Here is a 23,311-nt window from a genome sequence, read left to right on the forward strand (position 1 = left end):
GGCCAGGTCGCTGCCTGCAGCACCAGGGAAGGCAAGGAGAGAGTTTTACCTGCGCACACCAAGATGTCTTTGGCTGTATCAAGCCCTCCACAGCATTCCTCTGCCAGGGCATATGAGGCAACTCAACCACCACTGTGTGGTGGGGGTTGTCATCAGTGCCTGTCACTCTGCACCAAACTCAGCTTTCAGGGGCAGGGTAGGAGGGCCACTGTGGCTTCAGGGGACTAGAAGAGCACATAGGAGTTCAGCGTTGCTCCCAGGGACCTGATAGGAACACTCACCAGTACCATGTGCAGGATGGTACCACCAGTCTCTGCTTTAAATCAGACTGACCTCAGGACCAGATGAGCAGGGGCATCTGCAGGAGCCCAGAACACAGAGCCCAGCCCTGCAGAGCCATGGTGCATGCCAGCAGCAGAGCAGACCTTGATACATGTGAGGACAAGCTGCCCACCAGCTCTCAAACCCTACAGCACCTCTGCATCAAAGGGGGATGAGAACTGCATCCCATCAAAGGGGGATGAGAACTGCAAAGCTATCGCTTCCCCATCCCTCCTTCTCCAACCCTAGAGCTAGGAGCAGCCAGCTCAGGGGGAGACAGGCAAGTCACCACCACCTTTCAAGTGCACAGGAGCTGCTCTGTTGCTTTATGTCAAACTTTTCCACCTCCCAGGACTGGGAAACAGCAGCTGCCCAGCTCCCAGCATGGCACACAGGGCCATGAGTTACAGGCTAACCTGGCCATGGGAGTCCCCACAGACCCTGGAGATCTGTGAGAGGAGACCCTGAAGGAGTGGGCAGCAGCATGGCAAGGGGGTGTCAGAGGGAGGAGTGCAGTGGCAGGGGCACACAGTTCCTGCTTGCCTGGCAGGGAGGAGGAACAGCAGGCAGGCAGCATGTGTGTGTGTGGCAAGCTGGAGCCGTTCCTGGGATGCTACCAGCTGTGCTGCAAGAAGCTGCTCCTTGCAGGGGATTCACACAGCTTGATGGAGCCAGGAGTGTTTGTTCCTCTCTCCAATAGCAACAGCAGATGCCTGCTCAGCTGCAGTGGCTCAGGGCAGATGTATTCCCAGGGGAGGAGAGTTGCCAAGAGGAATAGTTGTGAGTCTGAGGAGTTTGCCTTCAGGGGCCCCTATCCCAGTCCCAAAGGACTGAAGCGAGGGCACACTGGACTTGCCATCCTAGGACCCTGCTACCACACTACACCTTGCTGAGGATGGTCATTGAATTCCCAAGGGATGGAAACAAGTCACTAACAGCTTGTGCACAAGACCTCCTGCTGCTGAGCCACAGGCAGAGGCACAGCCAGCACTGGCAAAGCAGCCTGTGCTCACCGGTGACTGGCAAGAGGCACCCACTCAGGAGCTGCCAGAGAGGGAGTCTGCCCACCTCAGCTCTCCAGTCAGCTCTCCTACAGTCCCTCTGCCAGCAAAAGGCTGCCCCTCACTACTCTTTCAGTCGATCCTACTCTCACTTCCCCACTCTTACATCTGGGATGTGGCTCTGGCAGCTGGGATGTCAGGGTGGTTGCTCAATGCTTCCTCTCTGCCTCTATTCAGATGTTTCACAACCTGCACCAACGCCCCCTAAAAAGTACCTGCGGCTCCATGTAAGTTTCTGGCAGGGTTCAATAAAGAGCCCACTCCTTGTGCAAGAGGCACCCGGTGCAGCCACGGGGAGCATCGCCCGCGATCAAGGGGTGGTGGGAGACGTGCGGGGCGGCACCAGGAGGCAGCAGGCAGCCGCTGGCACATGCTCCGCCCGGCAGGGAACGGCACAGCTTGCACCAAGGCGCGGCAGGGGCCCTGCCTGGGACAAGCAGGGGCACGGAGGGGTGTATGTACCACTGGAGAGCTGAGGCCACACTGCAGCCTCCCAGGAAGGGGCTTTCAGAAGTTTTGAGTGTTAGGCACGCTGATGGCACAAGCTCCTTTACCAGCAGGACACCATCATACCTTCCCCTACAGGCGTACGCCAGCTAACCACACCGAAGTTTTATGCAGAGCCACGGTCCATGGGAAGGGTGACAAACGTGTGGTCATCAGTCTGCTGGGGTGGCAAGAAAGCTGGCGGGGGGTGTGGGTGAGCACCCCAGGGACCAAGGCTGCAGGAAGGGTTGGGAGCACCACTACACGTGAGGAGTGAAGGGGGGGACACGCTCCGGAGGGATCTGTGCAGCTGACAAGACCAGACTTGTCCTCACGGCTCTCCCCCGCGAGGCTGTGCCATTGCTCCTTCAGCTCTTTGGCTGGGTGCCCGACTCCAGAAGAAAAGAATAAAGAGGACGAAGCAGCCGCCCCGTCCCGTCGGGTGAATTGCTGTCTGTCACCATGGGAACTCCTCCCTCCCCAGACCCCCCCTTCAGGATGACTTCATATCTCCACCAGGCAGGAGGGCTGCGTCACCGTGCTGGCACAGGGTGGAAGGACACCTACCTTTCACGCAAGGGCTTCCACAAATGCGGTGGCAGAGACAGGACAGGATGCTGCAGGCCCCGCGGGAAGGCTGAGGTCCTGCAGAGGATGGGATACAGCCTGCACCCACACAGCACATTCCCAGAAGAACAACAACTGAGAGCTCTCTGAGCTCTGTCTCCTTGCTGAAAACGTCTCCAGCACCTCTGCAAACCCCTCGTTGCCATCGAGGAGGGAAGAGCACAGGATCCTTCCTGTCACCCACAGAACTATGAGGACCTCATCCTTCTGTGTCCTTCTCAGCGAAGCCAGGGCAAGGTCACCTGTGAGTCACCACTGCGTGTGCAAGGAAGAAACAAGAGATACTTGCGTTCCCACGTCACAGGGGCTCCTGCCAAGTGCTGCACATCTGGAACAGCTGTAAACAATGCGGGGGAAGCAGGAGAGCTGCAGCAGAGAGCGGCCAAGGCCAGCAGGGACCTCCAGCTTTGCAGCAGTCAGTCAAGGGAAGGGGAGGAAATGTAGAACCACCATGTGGAGCCCAGGTGCCCAGGGCTCAAGCATGCTCACTCATCACCTCTTCCTGGAAGGCCTTGGCACACCATGGCATCCTTGTGCCAGGTGAGCAGCAGCAGGGCTCAGCCTGCTGCTATGGTTCCTAGAGCCACTGCACACCAAACCTCCCACAAGGGCCCCAGCCCCACTTGCTGTTTCCATGGGCAATTATTGCTCCACAGATCCCCACCTGGAAATCACACCCCACAAGTTTCATCAGTGTCACCAAGGCTGTTTCTCAGTTGGTACAAGCACTGCTCAAGAGCAATGTGGTCTGAATGGAGAGGTCATGGTTTTGGTCTACACAAATCTGTATGATGCTAAACTGTACCCAGAGCAGCTCAGAGTACAGTTTTCTGAAGCTGACTATGCACCAAACCCTAAATCCCAAGGCAACACAACTTTAATTCCCTAGATTAAACATTCAAATAACGGAGAATCTATTCCCCCCTCTGAAGAGTCAGCTCACGCTTCCCTAAATAAAACAAAGAGATAAGCATTGTGTCCCCTTGATGGAATTATCCAAGCACCTGCCTGAACAAAATTTACACACAAAGGAGAAAATAGTGCACAGCACTGGGGCTGTTTGCCAGAATGCCTCACACACCTCAGTCACCAGGTGCTGCAGGCAGCACATGTGGCCAAGCAGCTTCATTCTGCACACTGCAGCTAGTGCCAGCTCTCAGTCACAGCAGGGCAACGCAGCGCCCGGAGAAGCCAATGCTCCACAGTGCACTGCAGGCTCTTGGTGGAACTTGGAAGGTGGAGGCTCAGCAATGGATGGTGGCACACTGAGCAAAAGCACTGTCTCCAGAGAACCTGCTGGGTGATCCACCACAGGTACTGCTGCCACCAATACCCTCTCTCCTGTTCTCACTGACCTGGGCTGCAACCTTCCCAGGCTGCCAGCCCCAGCAGCCTAGTTCTAAGCCAGCAGCTCCACTGCCCATTCCTAGGCAGGTGAGAAACCTGGGCAGATCCTCCTCCAGAAACACTTCTTGTACCTGTTCCGGGCATCCCTAGCAATGGGCAGTAAATCAGAACATCAGCTTAGTAGTACCACTACAAACTTCAGAGCCCTAGGGAAGGAACATATGTAGGGGCAAAGAGCTAGAAAGAAGAGGTTTGCACAGATAAGTGATAATCACTGATCCTCCCTGGACGATGTGTGGGGCAAAGCAGCTTTTAATGAGGGTGTTCAGAGCTCAGACTCATCCCTACCAGGCACACCATTGAAGAAAGAGTGGAGACAAAGACAAATCCTGCTGTGCCCCACTCAGCCTCATGTCTCTCAAGAGGCAGGGATGGCTGTAGCTGGCAGTCAGGCCTGGATGGGTCCTTTGTCCATTGCTTTTCCATGTAACGAGTTCACTAAAGCTTTAGATGAAGCTTCCTTTTCCAAATAGGAAATGAGATTTCTGGATAGGCATCCAGATGCTGCCACTTACCACTCCTCTTTTCCAGGCTAGAAAAGGGCAAGGTAAAGAACAGGAAGCCTGGCCAGCACAAGCCTGTGATGCCAAGTGTCAGGTACCACCCTCACTGTAGCAATCCTGCAGCCCTACTGAGTGAAATTTCATCACAGGGAAAACTCAACCCTCCTCTGAGCAAACCACACTACACAGGGGCTTGTGAGGGAACAAGGTCTCTGGTCATAGCCATGCTGGTCAATCCCTGCTCCAAGGGGTCCAAGCAGCACAAGGCTCCAGCAACACAAGACACCAGCAGTGCTGCACTTCAGTCCTGTCTTCTAAACCCCACTCAGCTATTTCTCCCACTGTCATTTTTCACCATCCTCAGCAGCAGAGTGGGTAGAGAAGCAGGCCTGGAGGGCTGCAGGCTTTCCTCTCAAAGGCTCTCTGGCACCAAAGAGCAGCACAGCTCCAAGGCTCTAATTTCTGTTAAAGCCTCTCTGCAGCTCCCTGCTTCCCCGAGGACAGGCTTGGCTCAGCACCTATGATTAGTATCAACTGTACTTTCCAGGGCAGGTAATTAGTTCAGGTGAGGCAACTACTGACAGTTGGTTGCTGTGGCCCCTCTCCTGGCAAGCACCTGAATCTCAAACAAGCAGCTCACATATCAAAGAGGCTGCCTCCTCCAAAAGCAGACCCACCCTGCACATCTGCCCTGGCCCCACAGCACCACGCTGGGGGTACCAACAGCTTTTCCTGATAGAGCTTATGGAACCTGGAGCACTCATCACAGGTCTCCAAGAAAGTGCTCCCCATTTTCACTGCTAGATCTTACGTACCTGGAGTAGCTCTGTATAGTGGAAACTGAAGTGCTGTGCAGGTAGCCTTGCAGAGCCTTGTGTAGGGTGCAGCTAACAATGCACAGTAACCTCCTTTCCAAATCCTCCTCTCTTCCAGCCAAGAGACAGAGTGCCAAGCTGTCAGGGAGGGAAAGCAATTGCCTAGAGGTAGGTGGAGGGCATGAGCTTCAAAGAGGCAACTTCACTGGGAGAGGATAAGACAGCACCATGCAGGAGAAGAGGAAGCAAAGGCCAATTCATACACCAGGCTAAATCTATCAGCAGAGTCTAATGGGATCCCAAGTAACCTTCCAAGTGAAGTAGCAAAATAAAACACTTAAGCCATTGAAAACTAGACTGGTCAAAGAGCCCCGCTGAACAATCCTGTATTGTCTGAGGAGCCAGGAAACAGATTTATTAGGTCACCCAGGCCATCTCCAGTTTCAGTGAAATTGCCCTGTTCCAGGGATGCTTGCAACTCCCTTCTCTGGTACTGCCACCGTCCTTCAGTGGTCAGCAGAAACCACAGGAAGGGGAGCAGAAAGGTCCACGGAGAGATTTCACTTCTTCAAGGTTCAGGAAGAACATCAAGGTTGGACAGTCCATTGTGCCAGACATTTTCCAGTTTGGATTCCCTTGGACTGAGACTGCTGTGGTGAAGGAGCAGATGTACAGCTCCAATAGCAAGAGACCTGTCAAGGAGATTAAAGCTTCAGTTCCCCTGACAAGAAAGGGTTCAGCTGCCAAATGCTCAGCTACTGCACCAATTCCGGGTTACACTTCCCAAGCCCCTCTCTAAGGCTCACAGCACAGCTGTCTCTGCAAAGCAGTAGCACTCTCTGCTCCTGAATGGGTTTTTCCTCCCCACCTTTGAGATTCCCCGTCCAGCTGCTTGTTTACAAAGGAAAAGTGACACTGCAGACCTCTTAATCCTTAGAGCTGGTGAGATACCTCTGTTTCCTGGAAGCATGACTGCCACAGCACCCAAATATGACCAGCACTACAAGGCAGAGTGCCACCAGAACTGCAGTGAGGTGCCAGCATCTTGGACATGACTCAGCTTCAACTCCTAGCTGCTAGCAGGCACCCAACAGCACTCTGCATCCAATGCCACTCAGTTCCTAGCCCAGATCAGCACAGATTTCTACATGGATCAAAGAATCTACAGGGTATCTTCTAACACTACATAAAACAGACATCCTTGCAGAGCTGCAGCTTCTTGGTCAGGAGGAAGGAGGAGGTGTTAGTCCTTGCTGAAGTGCGGGAAGCACACTGCTCAGCACAGCCAGCCTGCTGCTTTTGCAGAGAAACAGCCATTCGGAAAGCAGCAACTGCAGAGAGGTTTGAATCTGTGCCTAGCACAGAGCAGTGCGGCAGGACTCGGGGAACTAGTTGAGGAAGACAACTATTCCCAAGAAGATGAAGAAAACTTGTAGGAAATGCCAAAGCAAGGATGTATATCTCATTTTCCTTGTATTTCTCACCAACTGCAAAACACTCACCTTAGGGGGACAAAATATAGAGCGATAGAAGACAAAAGAGGATTATAGTGTGATTGCAGTCACAAAAATCAATTATTGCTTCCACACAGCTCGGGGCATAAGTGAGCTTGTTTAGTTTTTCAGCCCTTGGTGCACTTGTGACGAGCCAGAGCTTGTGGTGATAGCTAAACCCAAATTACATCAACAACATTTAACAGTTTCAAACTTGCCTGCTGTATGCAATGAGTTCAGACACACCGACTCTCTCATCAAGAATCCAGATTCAGCACAAATTATTTAGTGCACTGGATTAGTCTCAAGTGTAATGACTAACTCCTAGAAACTTTTACACTATTTTTAAATCCCACTCGTCAGGGCAGCACCTGGAAATTAAATGAGAATCCCAGGGAGATTTATCCTGGACAAAAACAAAGCAGGAGTACCTCGCAGCCTCCAAGGGTAGCTGTGACAGGCTAGTGCCACCTGGTGGGAGCTTTTCTCTGCCCCCCTTGCCCAGTTTCATCCTTTCTGTTCCACATTCAGCTCCCCAGACCCAAAACAAGGTAGGCACAACCAGGTTAACACCAGAAAAAGCAGAAAGGGTCAGGTAGGTCTTTCAACTCCTCACACCTAATGCTTATCTTCCAGGCACAAGCCAAGTCACCCTACACTTCAGTCAGTATTGCACAGCTGAGACACACTGGATAGAAGGAGGCTGATCTGCAAGAGGAACTCCCAACATACTCCACAACATGCAACACACTCAGCAACCTCTGCTTGTTATTCAGCTAGTTTATAGATAACTGGGAAGCTTAAGACAAGAGGTAACACATCCCTGTACAGGCTCTGGAAAGATGTTTGCCTAGCAACAGCTCCAGCTCCTCACACCATCCTGACTCTGCTAGTGACAACTGTTTCAGTGGTCCTAAGGCAGCATCAGGCAAGGCCAGGCTGCCCACCAACTTCAGAAGGTGATGGAAGCTCAGCCAAACAGTTTTGATTATAACTTATTAGGGAGTGAGGGGCTGCACAAATCACCCCTACTGCAGAGGCAGCCCCTCCAACACAAAGGTCACAAACAGTCATGCCAGGGACCAGAAGACGACCATAGATTCATTTTGATCTGCTTGACAAACAGGAGAGCACAGAGGTCCCCTCAGATGAGAACCTTTTGGTTCTTAGCGCACAAACAGCACTGCTACAGCCCAAGCTTGATCACATTGCTGCCTACTCAGGAGGACAAGGTAGAAATACCTAGAGCTACCTTGGCAGCCTTGTACCAGCCTAAAGATTTCCTTCAACCAAACCAAAGTCAAGACATCCAAACCAGGACACTGTCAGCTCAGGACAGAGGAGGTGAGGCTGCAGACAAGATTCTAGTATTAGAATTGACAAACAGTGATCAGTTCAGTATCTCACCACCTTGGCAAGATTAACAACATCTATGTATACGACCCAACAAGAGACAGCTGACTCCCAGCAGAATCAACTCCATGTAGGACATATTTATTTTTATACATTTAACACTGAGAAGACAGCCATTTTCGATGGGACTCATCTTGCCCCTGGTGCACAAGACATTCAGATCCAGAGGGAGCCTGTTACAGTCCTCAGCTTCACTGTTTCCAACTTGCAGGGACACATCCTAGAAACGGACCCAGTACATGGCACTGCGGATACGGTTGTAATCCAAGAGCTGTTCAATGGGACCTGAGAGTGAACAGAAGTTAGTCACTGGAGACACGGTAGTTGAAATCCCTACACAGTTTCCCATGGTCTTAAAGCAGCTGGAACAGCCTGTTCTCATGAACCAGAGCAGCTAGGCATAAACCCAGGCAATTACAGCTCAAATCTGCATCAGGAAAACCAGTAGATCCCATCTCCTGACAGGGAAACAGTTCCTGGTTTCCTCAGAGTAAGTTGTCTTCTCACACTGCTCTATAATGCTCAGTACAGGCTCCACACACACAGGTATGAAGTACAGGGAGCCACCAAAACACAAAGTTTTGTCTAGTTCATTCCAACTTCCTGTTCAGAAATTGTCTCTCTTTTCCAAGCTGCTCCACTTTGAAGGCCAGAGGAAACAGCTGCACCAAGGAGGGGAATCCACAACACACAGGAAGGAGGCAGCAGAGTGGAGCTGAGCTGCTCAGGCAGGTTTGCTGAGAAGGATTTGTCCTTGACCAGACAGGCATGTCAGAGCAGCGCAAGAGAATCAAGTCCCTTCACTTGCCTTACATAAACCACCATGACCCCAGGGTAAGCACACCTGGTAGACACCACTGGGCCCACACCCAGCCCATGGGACTCCCAATCTTAGTCATGGCTCCACAGCAAGTAGAGAGGTTGGAGGACAGCCAGAAGCTCACTGCCACCATCCCCATCACCTTGCAGATTTGATCTCTTGGCAAATGTACCATGGCACATCTCATATGCAGAGGATACCAGCAAAGAACCAGAGTGGCTAGGAGGCTAGAACAGACACATGAAAACTGCCTGCAGCTCACTTCCACTCAGCTCTTGACCCCTTCCTGGTTTTGGAGCTATTGTGTACTGATTGCCACATGCTACTCACCAACTGCTGCAATCGCTGGGCACTTGTCATAAATGTATTTACTGCAGACATCTCTCACCATTCTTGCATCAACAGCCTAAGAAATATCAAGCAATTAATGCCCATTCCAGCAGACAGCATTTCTCAAAGTTGGAGATGACTGTTGCCATTACATATCAAGATCATTTAGAAAACGATCAGACTTGGGGGCCATCTGCACCAACTGTTCAGCTCTTGTTTATGAGGATGGCTAATATTCCATACAGTACATTCTTCTGAGGGTACAGAAGACCCAAAATCCAAAGCCTTTCAAGGCACTGTGGCTGTAGAATTAAACTAGATGCTGGCCACCTCTAGGGAAGCTGTTAAACTAATTTCAAGTTGTTCTGCTTAACACAGGCATAAGGCCTTTTCCTGGGATGGACTGAATCCAGTCACAGGGACACAGGATATGCTGAGTCTATGCCAAAGATCCTAACAGATCCCTGTCAGTCTGTGAGCTGACTGCCTAGACTCCAGGTAGCTTGACTAAGAGATAAGTAAACCTCATATTGCTGCAGCAAACTAAGGCCAGAAAATGCTGAAAACAGCCAGCCACACTTAGATACCCTAACCAAAACAATTGGATACATACAGCAATCCTGGCATCCCACTCCTCCAGGGGGATACGGCGTCCATAGTTTAAGAGATGGCTTCCAATATTCTCACACACTGGGGTAGTACCTAGATGTTGGGAGATATCACATGGTCAGCACAGCAGAAAGCCTTCCAGAGCTGCACAGCCTGTGATTGTCAGCCAAAGCAGACAGAAGAAACTCTATTTGTTAAATTGGCTTCTCATGAAGTACCAGTTGTAGTTACTGCTCTAAGCAGCTCCAGCAGGAAGTCAGCAATACCAAGATTGCTTCATCAGCCTCCAAAGTGTTACAGCCAAGGCACACCAGTTTGAGGGTCTCGATTCTAAGTTCATCAGGCAGCACATTATTTGCTCTCAGAAATGGAGCAACTAGAAGTTTACAGAGTCAGAGCTAGCCTTTAGCACAGCAGGCTGGAGTCAGCTGCTTTGATAGCACGGTAGGAGGAATGCATAGCAGAGGCAAGAAAGTTCTGGCTGGTGCCTGCCAGCAGTACTGCAGTATCTAGCTGAGCTCCGGCTCCCCAGCAGAGACAATGAGGCAACCCTCTGACAGCTGCACAGTGGTCAGTCCACAAACCAGAACATACCATCCAGCTGAGCCACCATAGCATTTCGGAGACAGTTCTTGGCTCTCTTCACCTCTGCTTCTGTGGCACTAGTGCACAGACGCATCCTGGGGAGGAGATGGAAAGACCACTAAAGCTCTTAAAGATATGTCTGCTCATACAGAAAGCGAATTCCTCCCGTCCCAGGCCTAAGCTATTATCAACATTGCTTGTCTTGAGATTCATTCTTGATTGCTGCAGAACAGCTAAGAACTGGGGAGCACTGAACAGCAGGAGGCAAAGGCTCAAGCTTAGAGGCAAGAGGTACCATCCAACAGGTTACACACTGAGTTACACTCACAAAGGTCTAAGTAGCCCTGGTGCTGGCTCTAGCTTGCCATCAGGCACAGCAGCAGCAGCCTGTGGTACACTATCACAGGAGAAGGAAGGCACGTCAAGCTGCTAAGGAAACTGATAATAAGAGAACAAGACAGTTGCACAGAGTCTGTTTGGACTCCAGCTGCTAAATCCCCTCCTCCCCTGTCAACTGAAAGGTGTCTGGGGCAAGGGCTAACTCCACATGCTTCCAACACAGCACAGCTCGCCTCTGAATCTTAGACAGAGCCTCAAACTATTACTGTGATATACATATATACAGTAAGACAGATAGAAGGCCCCCCAAGCATTGGCGTAACTCCAGAAATGGGGCATTTATCAGACACAACACAACAGTCTGAAGGACTGGAACTCTGCCTGCTTTGCTCAAGCTTAACAAGACAATGGAGATGCATCTCTCGGGCACATGGAAAAGCCTTGTCTCCAAGGAACGATCTCACTTGTAGATGAAAAAACCCAAGCCTCAGTACTAATACTTGGAAGCATGAACAAAAGACCCAGAGAACCCCAAGGGATTAAAATAGTTCCTCAAAAGCCACATCCTAAGACATTCAGAGAAACCACTTACAGGATCACTTAACCAGAATGCAAATTACCAAGAAATTCATAAAGAGGCACTGCTCTCTGAAGGCTTAATATGCTCCTCCCACCAGCTTATTCTCCCACAAGAGGGTAAGATCTTCAACAGGAATGTTTGCTGAAGTTGTACTTACCACTCCCCCTGAGCACAGTACATCATATCATCTATAGACAGAGGATCAGAAACAAAATGGAACCCAAAGAGGCCGGTATCAGAGTAAGAGGTGTTGAATGTCTGGAAACTGTGGCAGAGGTTGTGCTGCACAGCAAGCGTAGCCAGCCTGCTGGACTGATTCTGTAAGTGAGGGGATACCATCAGCCATTTCACTCTTACAGCTTCCTCAGTTCAAATTCTTTCCCACTGAGCTGTTTTCACAAAGACCACAGACAAGACAGAGTGGAATACTTTACTGAAGATGAGCTTAATTTAGACCTTTCATTTGGTCAACAGATGAGATTCACTGGTGGGAAAGCCACAAACAATGGCCTAGGAGTCCATCCAGCAAAACCATTTCCTTTTCCAGCTGCAGATAAGGAGCTGGTATGCATACCACTGTAGGAGTGGAAGAAAATGGGAAAGTGCAAGGTCTCTCAGTACCAGGGGTTAACACAGTTATGCAGGCCAGAAAGGTTTCAGATTGAGAATGGATGCAATATTTTAAACCAGTTCCACTTGCTTTACATTTGTAAGGCAAGCTTGCACCATGAGACTACAGACTACTCTGTCCTACTTCCATCACTGCCCCCTACTGAGCAGTTAGTTCATGAGAGCAGGAATAAGCTGCTGAGAATTCATCAGCTAAACCTCTTCCAAACTTAGCAGAGAAGGCTCAGGTCATCTGCCAGCATCACCTGTCCTGGATTAGCCTTGATTACATTTCCACCCTACTTTCCAGGCTCCTAACCACTTCACAGTCAGAAGCTAACCACAACAGCCTTCCATAAAGCACATTCACCCAGGACCTCCATAACACTTCACATTAAAAGGCTCCAAGTTCTTCCTATCACACTCAAAAGTCTCTTACCTTCCCACCTCCAAAGGTACGGTCATAGCGTCCAATGATGGCATTAGCCACATTGAGGACAACGTTGTCTGGATCAGCCCATCCTGGCCCCTCCACAGCAAGAGCAATATGGGCAACAGGCAGAGCATCATCTCTGGCACGGATCTAGAAAACAACCAAGGACTGGAGGGAAGAACTGCATGAGCACCACAGCTCTGCCTGCAGGCTGCTGCAACGCCAGGTGACAAACTGGGGCTCTTGGTATTACCCCAGTGAAATGAAAGTCTCAGACTACTGAGCACAAACCAGCTGCTGCAACAGGACAGTACTGGCAACAGCTGTGTGTCTTGTTCAGGACCAACCCAGCTTTACCTCACTCCCTGTGAAGCGACAGCGTGAAAGGATAGGCACAGCATCGTCTTTGTATGCAAAAGGGATGCCACTGAAGTGCTGCCTAGCTGCATCTACCAGCTCTTTGTGGGAAATACCTGGCAACAGCAAAGGGAAATTTGCACTTGGTTTAGATCAATTTAACAAAATCATCTGGTTTTACATTACAGACATGTGACAGGGGTTTGATCCCCATGTTGAAAATACCCAGGCCTCCTAGAATCAGAAGGATCTAGAACTTACCTCCAGCAGCTGCCAGGATCATACGAGGTGCCTTGAAGTGACTATCAACATAGGAGGCAAGATCTGCTCGAGTCAGGTGCCTAGGAGGAAGAGAGACCCAGTACATCAGCACCTCCAAGTAGGAGAGATGAGAGTCTTAGGAGACACAAGTTCACAGCAGTGATGCTGTCAATTCTCTTAGTTGTGAGGTAACAATACTTTTTAAAAGCAAAACTGCACCATCTGTATTGATCCTGGGCTCTGAACGCAGAGAACTGGTGGCCAAGATATGAGAATTAAGGATAGACTTCAATTCAGCCTGAGCCACCAGCATGCTATCAGGTGTGTATGCTCAAGGCCACTGCTTTAATGAGCACTCCCAGCTCTTAATTTCTCTAATGGTGTTAAACTGACAATTATAGGACAAGGTTCAACCTAGGCCCACTAACCTCACACCTCCCATGAGGGGAATTGTAAATGCTGTGCAGCATTACACTTGCACCAGCACTAACAGGGAAAACTCAGTCAGAATACAAGGAGAAGCCCACAGGGCAGACCTGTGTAGAGACTGGTTTCCTCATGCAGTCACCACTACTGAGAAGCAGCAGTCATGCACCCCAAAGACTGAACCCCATCCAGCCTGTTGCTCACTTGATGTTCTCTGTGGTCCCCTCAACAGTGCGGGCCAGTGCAGTCCCCTGGAAAGCCGTGGCATGAAGGTAATCAAAGGTAACCTCTGTCAAGTTGCTGTCGTTCTCTTTCAGCTCCTGAAGGATGACGCCACGTTCCTTCTCAATCTGAGACTCCTCCAGAGCACAGTTCTGCACAATGTCAGCCAGAAGCTCTACAACTGCAATACATTTCCTGCATTAGCAATCCCACTGTCTGACTGCTACCCAGGGCTGCTGAAAGAAGAAAAGACAGCACCGCAAGGAGAGAGAGCAACAAACCATGCTGAGGAGATGCAGTAGGGATCAATTCCCACGGCATCAGGGACACACAAGTCATGCTGGTTTAGCATGAAGTCTCCAAGTCTTGCCAAACATCACTGTCTGCAGGAAGCAGGCAGCAGGTGAAGCATGTTAGAAGCAGGGTATTGCTGCAGAAACATGCCTAACCCTTACAGGCCACTTGCCCACATCCACAGTAGCTTTGACTCAAATCACCACCTATAAACAAAACTGACCCCAGAAGGAGTCTGCACAGAGTAATACAGAGCACAAGCAAGATCTTCAGGAGCTGTACTGAGGACTCCTGACAGAGTAACTGTCATTGACCTCAGTTTCTCAGCTCCATAAAATAACCACAGACTACTGACTCCCCCATTCTCCCTCCTGGCAATATAATGCAGCCTGACACAAGAGTTTTGCAAATCTGGGTTTAGGAACGCATGAACTTGCAGTCCTTGAAGCACCACAGCGTAACAGCAGTCTCTTCACTTATGAACTAGAATCTCCAATTTACTGCAAGGCTACAACTTCATTCCCTGGTCTGTTGTTAGAAAGGATGCTGGTGTCAGAGAAACCCAACCATACATGCTGGCTTAATGTGCAAATCAGACTTCACCCACTGGCCATCCTACCTTTGGGCATGTCCTTGGACAAGGCTTTTATGTAATAGGCAGTCTGCTCACGTGAGGTGTACCCATTCAGGTGAGCTCCCATGCTCTCCACCTCCTTCTCAAAGGCAGTGCCAGGACGATTCTTCGTGCCCTGAAGGAAAACAAATAAACACAATTATGAAATGAAAAAAATCCCTCTCAGGCAGAACTAAAGGAAAAAAAAAAGAACAATTAACACCTAAAGCAATAAAACCTGTCATGTGAATCATAAAAGCCAGAAGCAAGTGCAGAAAGCAACAAATTTAAAACTTGGCTTACTTGCTCTACATGAAGGACAGTTGAGGTGTATGTTTAAAGACCTAAGAAACCTAGCAGAGAAGGAGATGGACTAGGCTGAGGGAATTGGCTGAAGGTCACATCCATGGAAGAAAACCAAGAACAAGACTAAATCACGTTTCTAGTTATGGAAGCAGGAATATTCAGAACTACACAAAACTACTTCTAATACAGAGGTCATCTCTTAAGGAGCATGCCGATATTGAAGTTGCCTGTGATGGCACAGTTTGACAAGTGTCAGCAATCCCCAGGCTTAGATGCCTTCTGCCTCAGGGCTGTTCAGCAGACACACTTTCTAGTAATAAAAGTAAGAGCTGGCGCCTCTAAACTTTGCTGGTCCACTGGAAAAAGAAAAGGAGGAAAATAAACAGTTACAGGAAATGCTGCTTTGAGCTCTGCCTGCTAACCTGAAGAAACACACTTCATAATGTAGTCCTGCATGTACACTACGCAGTGGCTGGGACACAGCGTCAGAGACTCAGTCTCATTACTTACAACTTTTTGCCTTTAAGAGGGAAAACACCAACTAGTAAGTAAGAGCTGTAGTAATTCATGCTTGCTCATGTCACCCATTCAAGCAAACAGCACCACATAAAGCAGCAAACAGACCATATAGACCTTCTGAAACTTATTTATATACTATGTGAAAAGTTTCTGGGACTCAGATGACCTGACTTACACTCCTAACAGCTACAGCCTCTGAAGGCAGAGCACAATATAGAAGCAGAATACTTAGAATAGCTCTCCACACACACCTGTGCCAGACCTATCTCCTTACCTTAAAGGCCAGATGTTCTAGGAAGTAACCAGCACCATTGTTCTTCTCATTCTCATAGCGGCTCCCCACTGCGATCCACACCCCCACCTGAACACAAAGCACACATATCAGTAAAGGAAACAAACAGCATGCTCGACCCTCTTGTCACAAGTTTAAAGGCAGGGGCAAGAAGACTGCTCCACACACATTGCACTAGCAGAAGCAAAATAAGAATAAACACCATAAACTGTTCCTGGTACACGTTCTGGCTTTTTATCCAGCAGCTTCACAAAATCCTTTGATAGCTTTGCCAAAGGTATAAATGCTACTAGTCACTGCTTACCCCAAAACCGCAAGGCTGAGAACACTTGTAGAGCATGAAAGCTTGACTACAGACTTACACAAAGCCAGGCTAGGCCTTCCACTGCTAAATTATCCTTCCAGTTAACTGAGAAGTAGCAGGGTCTCTGTCAAAACTTTCAGTTCAAACAGATGTTTGTCACTGTTAGAAGGTCAGCTACAGACCAGGCAAGCCCTTAACTCATCTTAAACTTACTGTGCATGTTGGCTGATTGGACTCCTCTGAAGCAACACGAAGACCATTGTCCAGAGTGGTGACTTGGGTCTCAGGGATATTTTGGAGTGTCTGGGCGTAGGTGGCAGCACCTCGGTTCCTTGTCAAAGTCAACAAAGCTGTCTAAAGAAATAAAGGCTGTGATGACCGCTAAGCAGCAACTTCCCTCTACAGGGCAGTCCTCCAGAACACGGACTGCCAGGCACACAGATGACCAAAGCTAGGCCAGACAAGCTCATTCACTTTTATAGTTGGGAGCTCCTGCTACACATCGTTCAGTAAGCAGAGGGCTGGAAACCCTCCGCAGCACCCGAGGTTTCGAATAGGTCGAAAACCGCTGCGAAGTCTCACGAACAAGTCACAACCAGGATGGACAGGGGAGCGGACAAGTAGGCTCCCGGCAAGCTTCGCAATCGGTAAAGGCCGCTGCCTCCCGGCCGGCCCAGCACAGCCCGACTCCGGAGGCTGGAAGGTTTCCATGGCGACCGCTGTCCGCCCCGCACTGCCCGCCGCATCCCCGTGACCTTCCCGACCTGCCGGCAGGTTAGGCCCAGCAGCCCCATGGCATCGCCGGACTTCTCGCTCCCTGGGCCGGCCTCCCCCCAGCCCACCTTCCCGCTGCCCACTCCGCCGGCCACGATAACTCACAGAGGGGCGAGGGGCCCGGAGCAGAGCCCGCCCAGCCACACAGCCAGCCCGGCACACAGAGGAAGCCGCCATCTTGTCCCTGCCACCGCCGCTGACCGCCCGCCCGGGCCACTGCGCGGCTGCGCGGGAGGCGGGGCTGCCGCACGGCCGGAGCATGCGCAGGAGGCGTGCTGCGTGCTGGACTGCGCTTGCGTGTAGACCGCAGAGGTGGGCGGTGCGTCCCACGCGCAAACTGGCTTGGGCATGTGGCGGCGCCCTCTGGTGGTGAGAGGGTGCGTAGATGGGTGAGGACAGGAGTGGGCTGGAGGCGGCAGCCCGACGGGACCGGAGCGCATCGAGGGCGAAATCGTCAGGAATAGGTCAGAGGGAGGGGTGGTGGGTGGCAGGACAGACTGCCCGCAGGGAAGGTCAGGCCCAGGCCAGTGCCCAGCAGTGCCAAAGTGCAGCCAAATAGCCCTGCCTGCTATCACCTTTATTGAGGAAAGGGCCATAAAATGAGGCTTGAGAAACATGACACAGTTTAATCAGCGATGCCAAGCCACTGCCGGGAACAGGCTCCCCTTGGCTAGGTCTAGGGGTCCCTCTGCCACTCCCCTGACTCTTGCCTAGCCCAGTGGGACAGGTCTGTGCAGGGGCTGAGGAGAGGTAGAAGTGGTCTTCGGTGTGATGACCTGCAGCACTCAGAGCCAGGACAGAGCCCCAGCTCTCAGAGTCCACTCAGAGTCTCCAGCCCCCTGAGCGGGTGAGCTGGTGCCATCATGGTGGCAAGACGCTTCTCACCCACCCAGCTCCTCAGGGAGATGTCTTCCTCTTGTAGGGCTACATTTTGGTGCTGATTTCCACCTAAGGGACAAACACGAAGGGGTTGGATTGGCCATCCCCCTCCATCCTCGTGATGTCAGGTCGGGGTCAAGCCTGGGTGCTTACTGAGGGCAGGCGTCGTTCCCTGGTGCTGTGGACCACAGCGTCATGCACCGAAGGGAAGAAGCAGTGCTTGGTGATGGTTGAGCTGAAGAAGTTGCCCCGCTCCAGCTGGGCAAGGACAGACACTGTGTGGTGGGAGAGACATCCAAAGCTATGGCACCCACCTGAGCTCCCTACACCCCATCCAGATCAGCCTCTCTCCTGCTGTGCTGCAGGGGATGCTGGGGCCACCACCAGGGGTCCAGCTGCCTCGCTTGGGGCTGCAGGGCTCAGACTGGGTCCATGTAGCATCTGTCCCCTGGGGAAGCCCTGGGGACAGGGACACTATGAAGGGAGCATGGCCTGCAGCTGTGTTGCAAAGGGGTAGGCAGGCCCAGCAGAAGCGTTGATAACTCTTTGGAAACTCCTCACCTGGGCAGCAAGCAACAAAGACATCCACTTCTATGTCACGGAAATCCCTGAAGATCTGTAAATGGCAGAAACTGTTTTTCCCAGGAAAAGTGATGGGCAGCAGCCATCAGGCCACCCTGAAGAGGGCCCCGGGCATACACTTGATGAGCCTGCTGGCCTGCCTGCTCCCCCAGCCCCTTACATTCTTGAGGATCTTGATGGAAACAGTGTCCACGAAGCTGACAGGGCTGAAGTCCAAGACGACAGCGTGGAAGTCAGGCTGGGGCAGTCCCAGGGCATGCAGGGTAGGTTCAGGGTTTGAGCTGTGTTCTGTGCTGCTCAGCTCTACCACTGCTATGCCTGGACCATTCTGCCCATTCTGCATGTCCTGGGGGGGGATAAGGAGACCCAGTCTCACTGTGCAGGGACTGGCAACACCCCTGGCTGGGCAATGTCCCCTCCATGGGCTTGACCTGCCCTATAGCACAGTGGGGCTTGCTGAGGCTCTTTGGCTGCACAGGTGGTGAGTGGCCCCGGGTGTGGGTGCCTTGCTCACACCTTCACCCATCCTTGAGTTCTTTCCGGATTCACCAGGACTCGCCCCTCTCCTCAGTGACCTTCTCCACTGCTGGGCTTGCTAACTGGCGCCAGGTCAGCCTTTGCTCTCACTCTTAATTCTGATTAACTCAACAAATGGCTAATGACTCACTGGCTCCACCACCTAATCATTAACAGCATAGTTTTCCCATCCGACCTTGGGTGTGACACTGTGGCCCAGCTCTGCCCCAGTGGCTCTTCTCACCCAGACTGAACCCAGAGCCCCATGGGCTACTGAGCCCCACAAATGCAAGGGCAGGAGGGCCAGGGCCAGGTAGGGAGGCAGTGCAGGGTGGTAGTGGAAGGGTCCCCCATGGCAGGGAACCACCTTTTTCCTCTTTGCCTTCTCCTTCTCTACTTTCTTCTGTTGTTTCTTCAGCTTCTTGAGGGCCTTCTTCTTCTTCTCAATCAGGCGGTCCACATTCATGCCACTCTGCAAAATAACAGCCCTGTGTCTCCAGGCACCCCACTGCCACCTTGGTGCTGGCAGGTGGGGGCACTGAGGATCTGGCAGCTCTCCTACCTTCTTCTTCAGGGCCTCAGCATACAGCTCCACATTAGCAAAATAGATAGTGGAGGAGGACCTGAATATCTTCACACCAGGGACCTCCTGTGCCTAGGGACAGATGGGAAGGGTGCTACCCCAGGAACGGAGCCCCCTGCTCCCCTTCCCTCCCTCCAAATGTCCCCCCACTTCTTTCCCCAGTGAACAGCACCTAGGAGTGCTTTGACCTGCCTCCACAGTGCAGGTGGATCTTCTCCCACCCCCTAGTGCTGTTACCATCTGGTATTCAGCCACGTCTCTGTAGACATCTGTGTCAGAGATCTGTCCCAGGATCGAATAGTGGGGGCTGCAGGAAGCAGAGCAAGGGACTGTTGTCACCATGATCTTCCCCTACCTTCAGAATGCAGCACTGGACCCAGCCCCACAGTACTCACAGCTGGGTGCGGAAGATGACTGTGAGCAGCCCAAAAGCTACTGAGGCCCCCAGGCCGATGTCCAAGTTCAGCAGAAGGGTGGCCACAAATGTCACAATCCAGACCATCTGGAGGAGAGACATGGTCAGTTGTGGCCCAGCCTCCTTGCTGGCACCTGCAAGCCTCAAGGAGGGCAGAGATATCCTCTCCAGGGACAAGACCAAAGCTCCACAGCCAGTCAGCACCTTACCAGGTCCACCCGGTTGGACTTCCAGAGCGTGCGGACATCACTGAACTGCTTGAACATGCCTTTGAGGTTGACAATGATGATGGCAGACAAGATGGCCTAGGAGAGAAGTCCCTGCAGCTATGAGGATACTGATGGCAAGTCTGAGGGAGGCCCTTGTGTTTTCCCGTGCCACACCACCTTGGCATGGGAGGGACACAGGGATGAGATGTGGCTATAGGACCAGATGTACCTTGGGCAGGTCTCGGAAGAGCTCCCCAATCTTCAGGATGGTCACTAGGATGACCAAGGATGCAATGACACCAGCTACCTGAGGGGAAGGAGGGCAGAAGGTGAGAAGTGAGCCCCACCACTACTTACTTGTGCTCCTTGCTCCTGCTCCAGCCCTGTAAAGGGAAGTAGAGCTGCCCTGACCCACCTGGCTATTGCCCCCTGTGCTCTCCTGCACCAGGCTCCGTGACATGGAACAGCTGATGGCAAAACACTGGAAGAAGCCCCCCAGGAAGTTGCAGAGGCCCAGTGCAATCAGCTCCTGCAAGGACAGAAGAGTGATGGGGGAGCACCATGCCTTCCCCTAGCTGCAAAAGAAGTACAAGCGTAGTTTTCACCCAGGGTGGGGGCCCTGCATGTCAAAGCATCACCTGGTTGCTGTCCACTTTGTAGCCATGCTTCAGGGCAAAGATCTTGCCCAGGGAGATGCAGATGGCATATCCCACCACAGCAATGGCAAAGGCATTGCCCACCACTTGCCCAAAGTAGCTGACATTAGGGGCCACAGGAGCCTTCAACCTACAGGCAAGATAGGGAGACAAGGCTTCAAAGAGGGTCCTGTGGGCAGTGTGATGTCCTGATGCAGACAGCCTCACCACCCAGCCCTGCTTACCCACTGGGGATGTTGCCCACCACAGAGATGCCAAACTTGTCTTTCAAGTTGACGCCATAGGAGATGCCAGTGGAGACGATGATCTGTGGGAGGATGGCTGGAGTGAGGTGAAGCCTTCCTGCACAGGGACCATGGGGGAAGAGGAGGGGGGGATGCCAAGGCACCCTGGCAGCATCCACCTCTGCCTGGGGAAGACAGGGACAGCCGTGGCTGTGTCCCCACAGGGAGCTGGGACAGCTCAGGGTACCGTGATAAGCTCGATGGGGATGGGCATGGGCAGCTTTGCAGCCAGCCTGTGGTTGAGCTCTTTCACTAGGAAGATGGCCACCATGGCAATGATGGCTGTCACCAGTGTGCCCACATTGGTCTCTGGAAGCTTCTTGCAGAGCTCAATGACAGTCTAGAGGACACAGGAGGAAGGAACAAGGTCAGAAAAGCAGATGCCCCCCAGCAGGCTTTGGGGGGCCTCTATGTGCCCCACAGGTGAATACCCAGGAGGCCACAGGCAGCAGCGAGCCCTCACTCACCACAAACATTGAAAGTGGTCCTGACTGCTCACCCACAGAGACCCCAAAGACATTCTTGAGCTGGGAGACGAGGACGTGTATAGAGGCAGCAGTGGTGTAGCCACGCACCAGTGGGTCTGAGAGGTAGGTTACCACAAAGCCGAACTGCAGGAGGCCCAGGGCCACCTGGAAGGAGAGATGGCTGAAGTAACCCACAGCCTGTGGCCCTAGGGTGTCACAGCTTTCTGTTCCCTGCCAAGCTAGGCTAGGGCCCCCTTACCTGGAAGATGCCTGTCAGGACAGTGATGGTGGCCACCAGCTCCACCCTGGCAGCGTTCAACTGTTCCTCATTGACTGTCATGTTGCTGCCATTGACAGACTCCAGGAAGTTCTCGCTGGGCAGCAGAGACTCTGTCAAGCTCCCAATCATGACAGAGATGACAGCAAAGGGGCCTGGGGACAGGGAGGGTGTGGGCACGGAGCCCAAGGTCAGCACCAGGTCCTCTCTGAGGTCCATAGGCAACTGTCCCCTTGGGTCAGGCTCAAATCATAACCCCTGTGCTTTGGCTCTGGTTTGGCCAACCAGCTTCTTGGTGAGGCAAAAAAACATCCCCCTCTGCAGTGCTGTGCTGCAGATGAAGCTTTGCCCATCTTATCCTTGATCCCTCCACACCTACCCATAGGAGCATATGCTCACCCACAGAGTTGTGCCTCGATGTCCCGAAGAAGAAGTAGAGAAAGACAGGGTAAAAGGAGGAATAGAGACCGGTGACGGGTGGCAGTCCAGCCAGCAGTGCATAGGCAAGCCCTGGACATGATGGAACAGGAAGACACACCATGGATGGCCAAGCCCTGGTGCTCCCAACTTGCAGGGATGTCATAGCAACCTGGGTATAACATCACTCACCTTGGGGCAGGTGCATGATGCCCACACTGAATCCTGAGGTGATGTCCCCCAGGAGCCACTCCTTGACTGGGTAGCGAGGCAGCCAGTGCAGGAAGGGCAGGAACCGAAAGAGCAGGGACTTGGCAGTGGAGGCTGAGCATCTGGTGGGGAAAAAGCAGGAGCTGGGGCTGAGCACAGGTGCAGAGGTTTGGGAACATCACTAGGGGTGGATGGAACCCCACTGGAAGCAATGTATCCTGTGAGACCCCAGCTCCATCCAGAGGAGGACAGGAGGACAGAGGTGTCTGGGCTTGGAAGAACCAATCCCCAGGTCTGCACCATGTCTGTCACAGGGATAGGGACAGTCAGAGCCAGGCTCTTCATGGCAGTGGGGCTGGGGTGCAGGGTCTCTGGTAGGGTCCAGGCACATCCCTGTGGCCAGCACAGTCTTACCTGGTCTTATGGAGACAGCTGTGCAGTGACAGCTCTGGGGGGGGTTTCCGCTGTGCCACCTCCTCAAGGTCAGCCTCACTCAGCACCTCATGGGGTGCCCGGTGTCTCAGCACCATCTCTTATGTTCCTCTCACGTGCCAGTCCACTGCAGGGAGGCAAGGCACAGCTCATCTACATGCCCATGGTCATAGGCACTTGGCACCCTACCCACCCTGCAGCCCTTCCTCCACCCCAACTCGCTGCTCAGAGCCATCTCATTCCAGCTGAGTGTGCAGGATCATTGCCGAGGCCAGATGTGAGCCAGATTTTGGAGTCCTGAAACAGTGGCAGCAACTCATGATGGAGAACAGCAGGCAGCTGGTGTGTAGGCAGGGAGGAGTGGAGGCTCCCACAATTGGCTCTGCCTGTTCCTGCTCCACACCAGTCCCATCTGCCCCACAGGGGCACGCAGATGGGAGCTGCCAGCACAGCTGCCCTGGTGGGGGACCTCCCCCTTTGCCTGCCCATGTGGGACTCACCTTGGTGCCAACCACCCTTCTCCTCCACGTACCACAGTGCAGCCAGGGCAGCAGACCAGCACAGCCACCAAACAAAGCCTGGCCA

General features: G+C 52.3%; 2 protein-coding genes across 2 annotated transcripts; both read right to left on the bottom strand.

The window, feature by feature from the left end:
* Nucleotides 1–8,196: 8,196 nt before the first annotated feature.
* On the bottom strand, nt 8,197–16,980 carry LOC128971589 (cytochrome b-c1 complex subunit 1, mitochondrial). Its single transcript, XM_054387179.1, has 13 exons — nt 16,905–16,980; nt 16,239–16,379; nt 15,704–15,790; nt 14,611–14,740; nt 13,680–13,878; nt 13,050–13,129; nt 12,789–12,904; nt 12,438–12,581; nt 11,547–11,707; nt 10,480–10,565; nt 9,890–9,978; nt 9,277–9,352; nt 8,197–8,411 (listed from the first exon to the last, which is right to left on the bottom strand). Exons 1-13 carry the CDS (start codon nt 16,974–16,976, stop codon nt 8,347–8,349), a joined length of 1,446 nt encoding a protein of 481 aa, XP_054243154.1. The 5' UTR covers nt 16,977–16,980; the 3' UTR covers nt 8,197–8,346.
* A 743-nt stretch (nt 16,981–17,723) lies between these two features.
* Nucleotides 17,724–22,824, bottom strand: SLC26A6 (solute carrier family 26 member 6). Its single transcript, XM_054387613.1, has 19 exons — nt 22,709–22,824; nt 22,277–22,416; nt 22,067–22,177; nt 21,650–21,822; nt 21,391–21,555; nt 21,111–21,263; nt 20,864–20,946; nt 20,622–20,769; nt 20,399–20,512; nt 20,213–20,290; nt 19,984–20,079; nt 19,755–19,861; nt 19,597–19,666; nt 19,339–19,431; nt 19,144–19,248; nt 18,421–18,606; nt 18,240–18,294; nt 17,832–17,953; nt 17,724–17,747 (listed from the first exon to the last, which is right to left on the bottom strand). The coding sequence occupies exons 1-19, from the start codon at nt 22,822–22,824 to the stop codon at nt 17,724–17,726; spliced, it is 2,139 nt and encodes a 712-aa protein (XP_054243588.1).
* Nucleotides 22,825–23,311: the final 487 nt, after the last annotated feature.

This window comes from Indicator indicator, chromosome 15, assembly GCF_027791375.1.
Source record: "Indicator indicator isolate 239-I01 chromosome 15, UM_Iind_1.1, whole genome shotgun sequence".
Taxonomy (NCBI): Eukaryota; Metazoa; Chordata; class Aves; order Piciformes; family Indicatoridae; genus Indicator; species Indicator indicator.

Bases quoted from the DNA above. Each gene is read 5' to 3' on its own strand.
- LOC128971589 (XM_054387179.1), bottom strand. From the start codon at position 16,976: ATGGCGGCTTCCTCTGTGTGCCGGGCTGGCTGTGTGGCTGGGCGGGCT. The intron at 14,741-15,703 runs GTAAGGAGATAG...GTTTTCCTTCAG, and splicing joins TAGAACATCTGGCCTTTAAG to GGCACGAAGAATCGTCCTGG. The intron at 9,353-9,889 runs GTATGTATCCAA...GATATTTCTTAG, and splicing joins AGTGGGATGCCAGGATTGCT to GCTGTTGATGCAAGAATGGT.
- SLC26A6 (XM_054387613.1), bottom strand. From the start codon at position 22,824: ATGGTGCTGAGACACCGGGCACCCCATGAGGTGCTGAGTGAGGCTGAC. The intron at 22,417-22,708 runs GTAAGACTGTGC...TTTCCCCACCAG, and splicing joins AGCTGTCTCCATAAGACCAG to ATGCTCAGCCTCCACTGCCA. The intron at 19,249-19,338 runs GTAGGAGAGCTG...GTTATTTTGCAG, and splicing joins CTGAGGCCCTGAAGAAGAAG to AGTGGCATGAATGTGGACCG.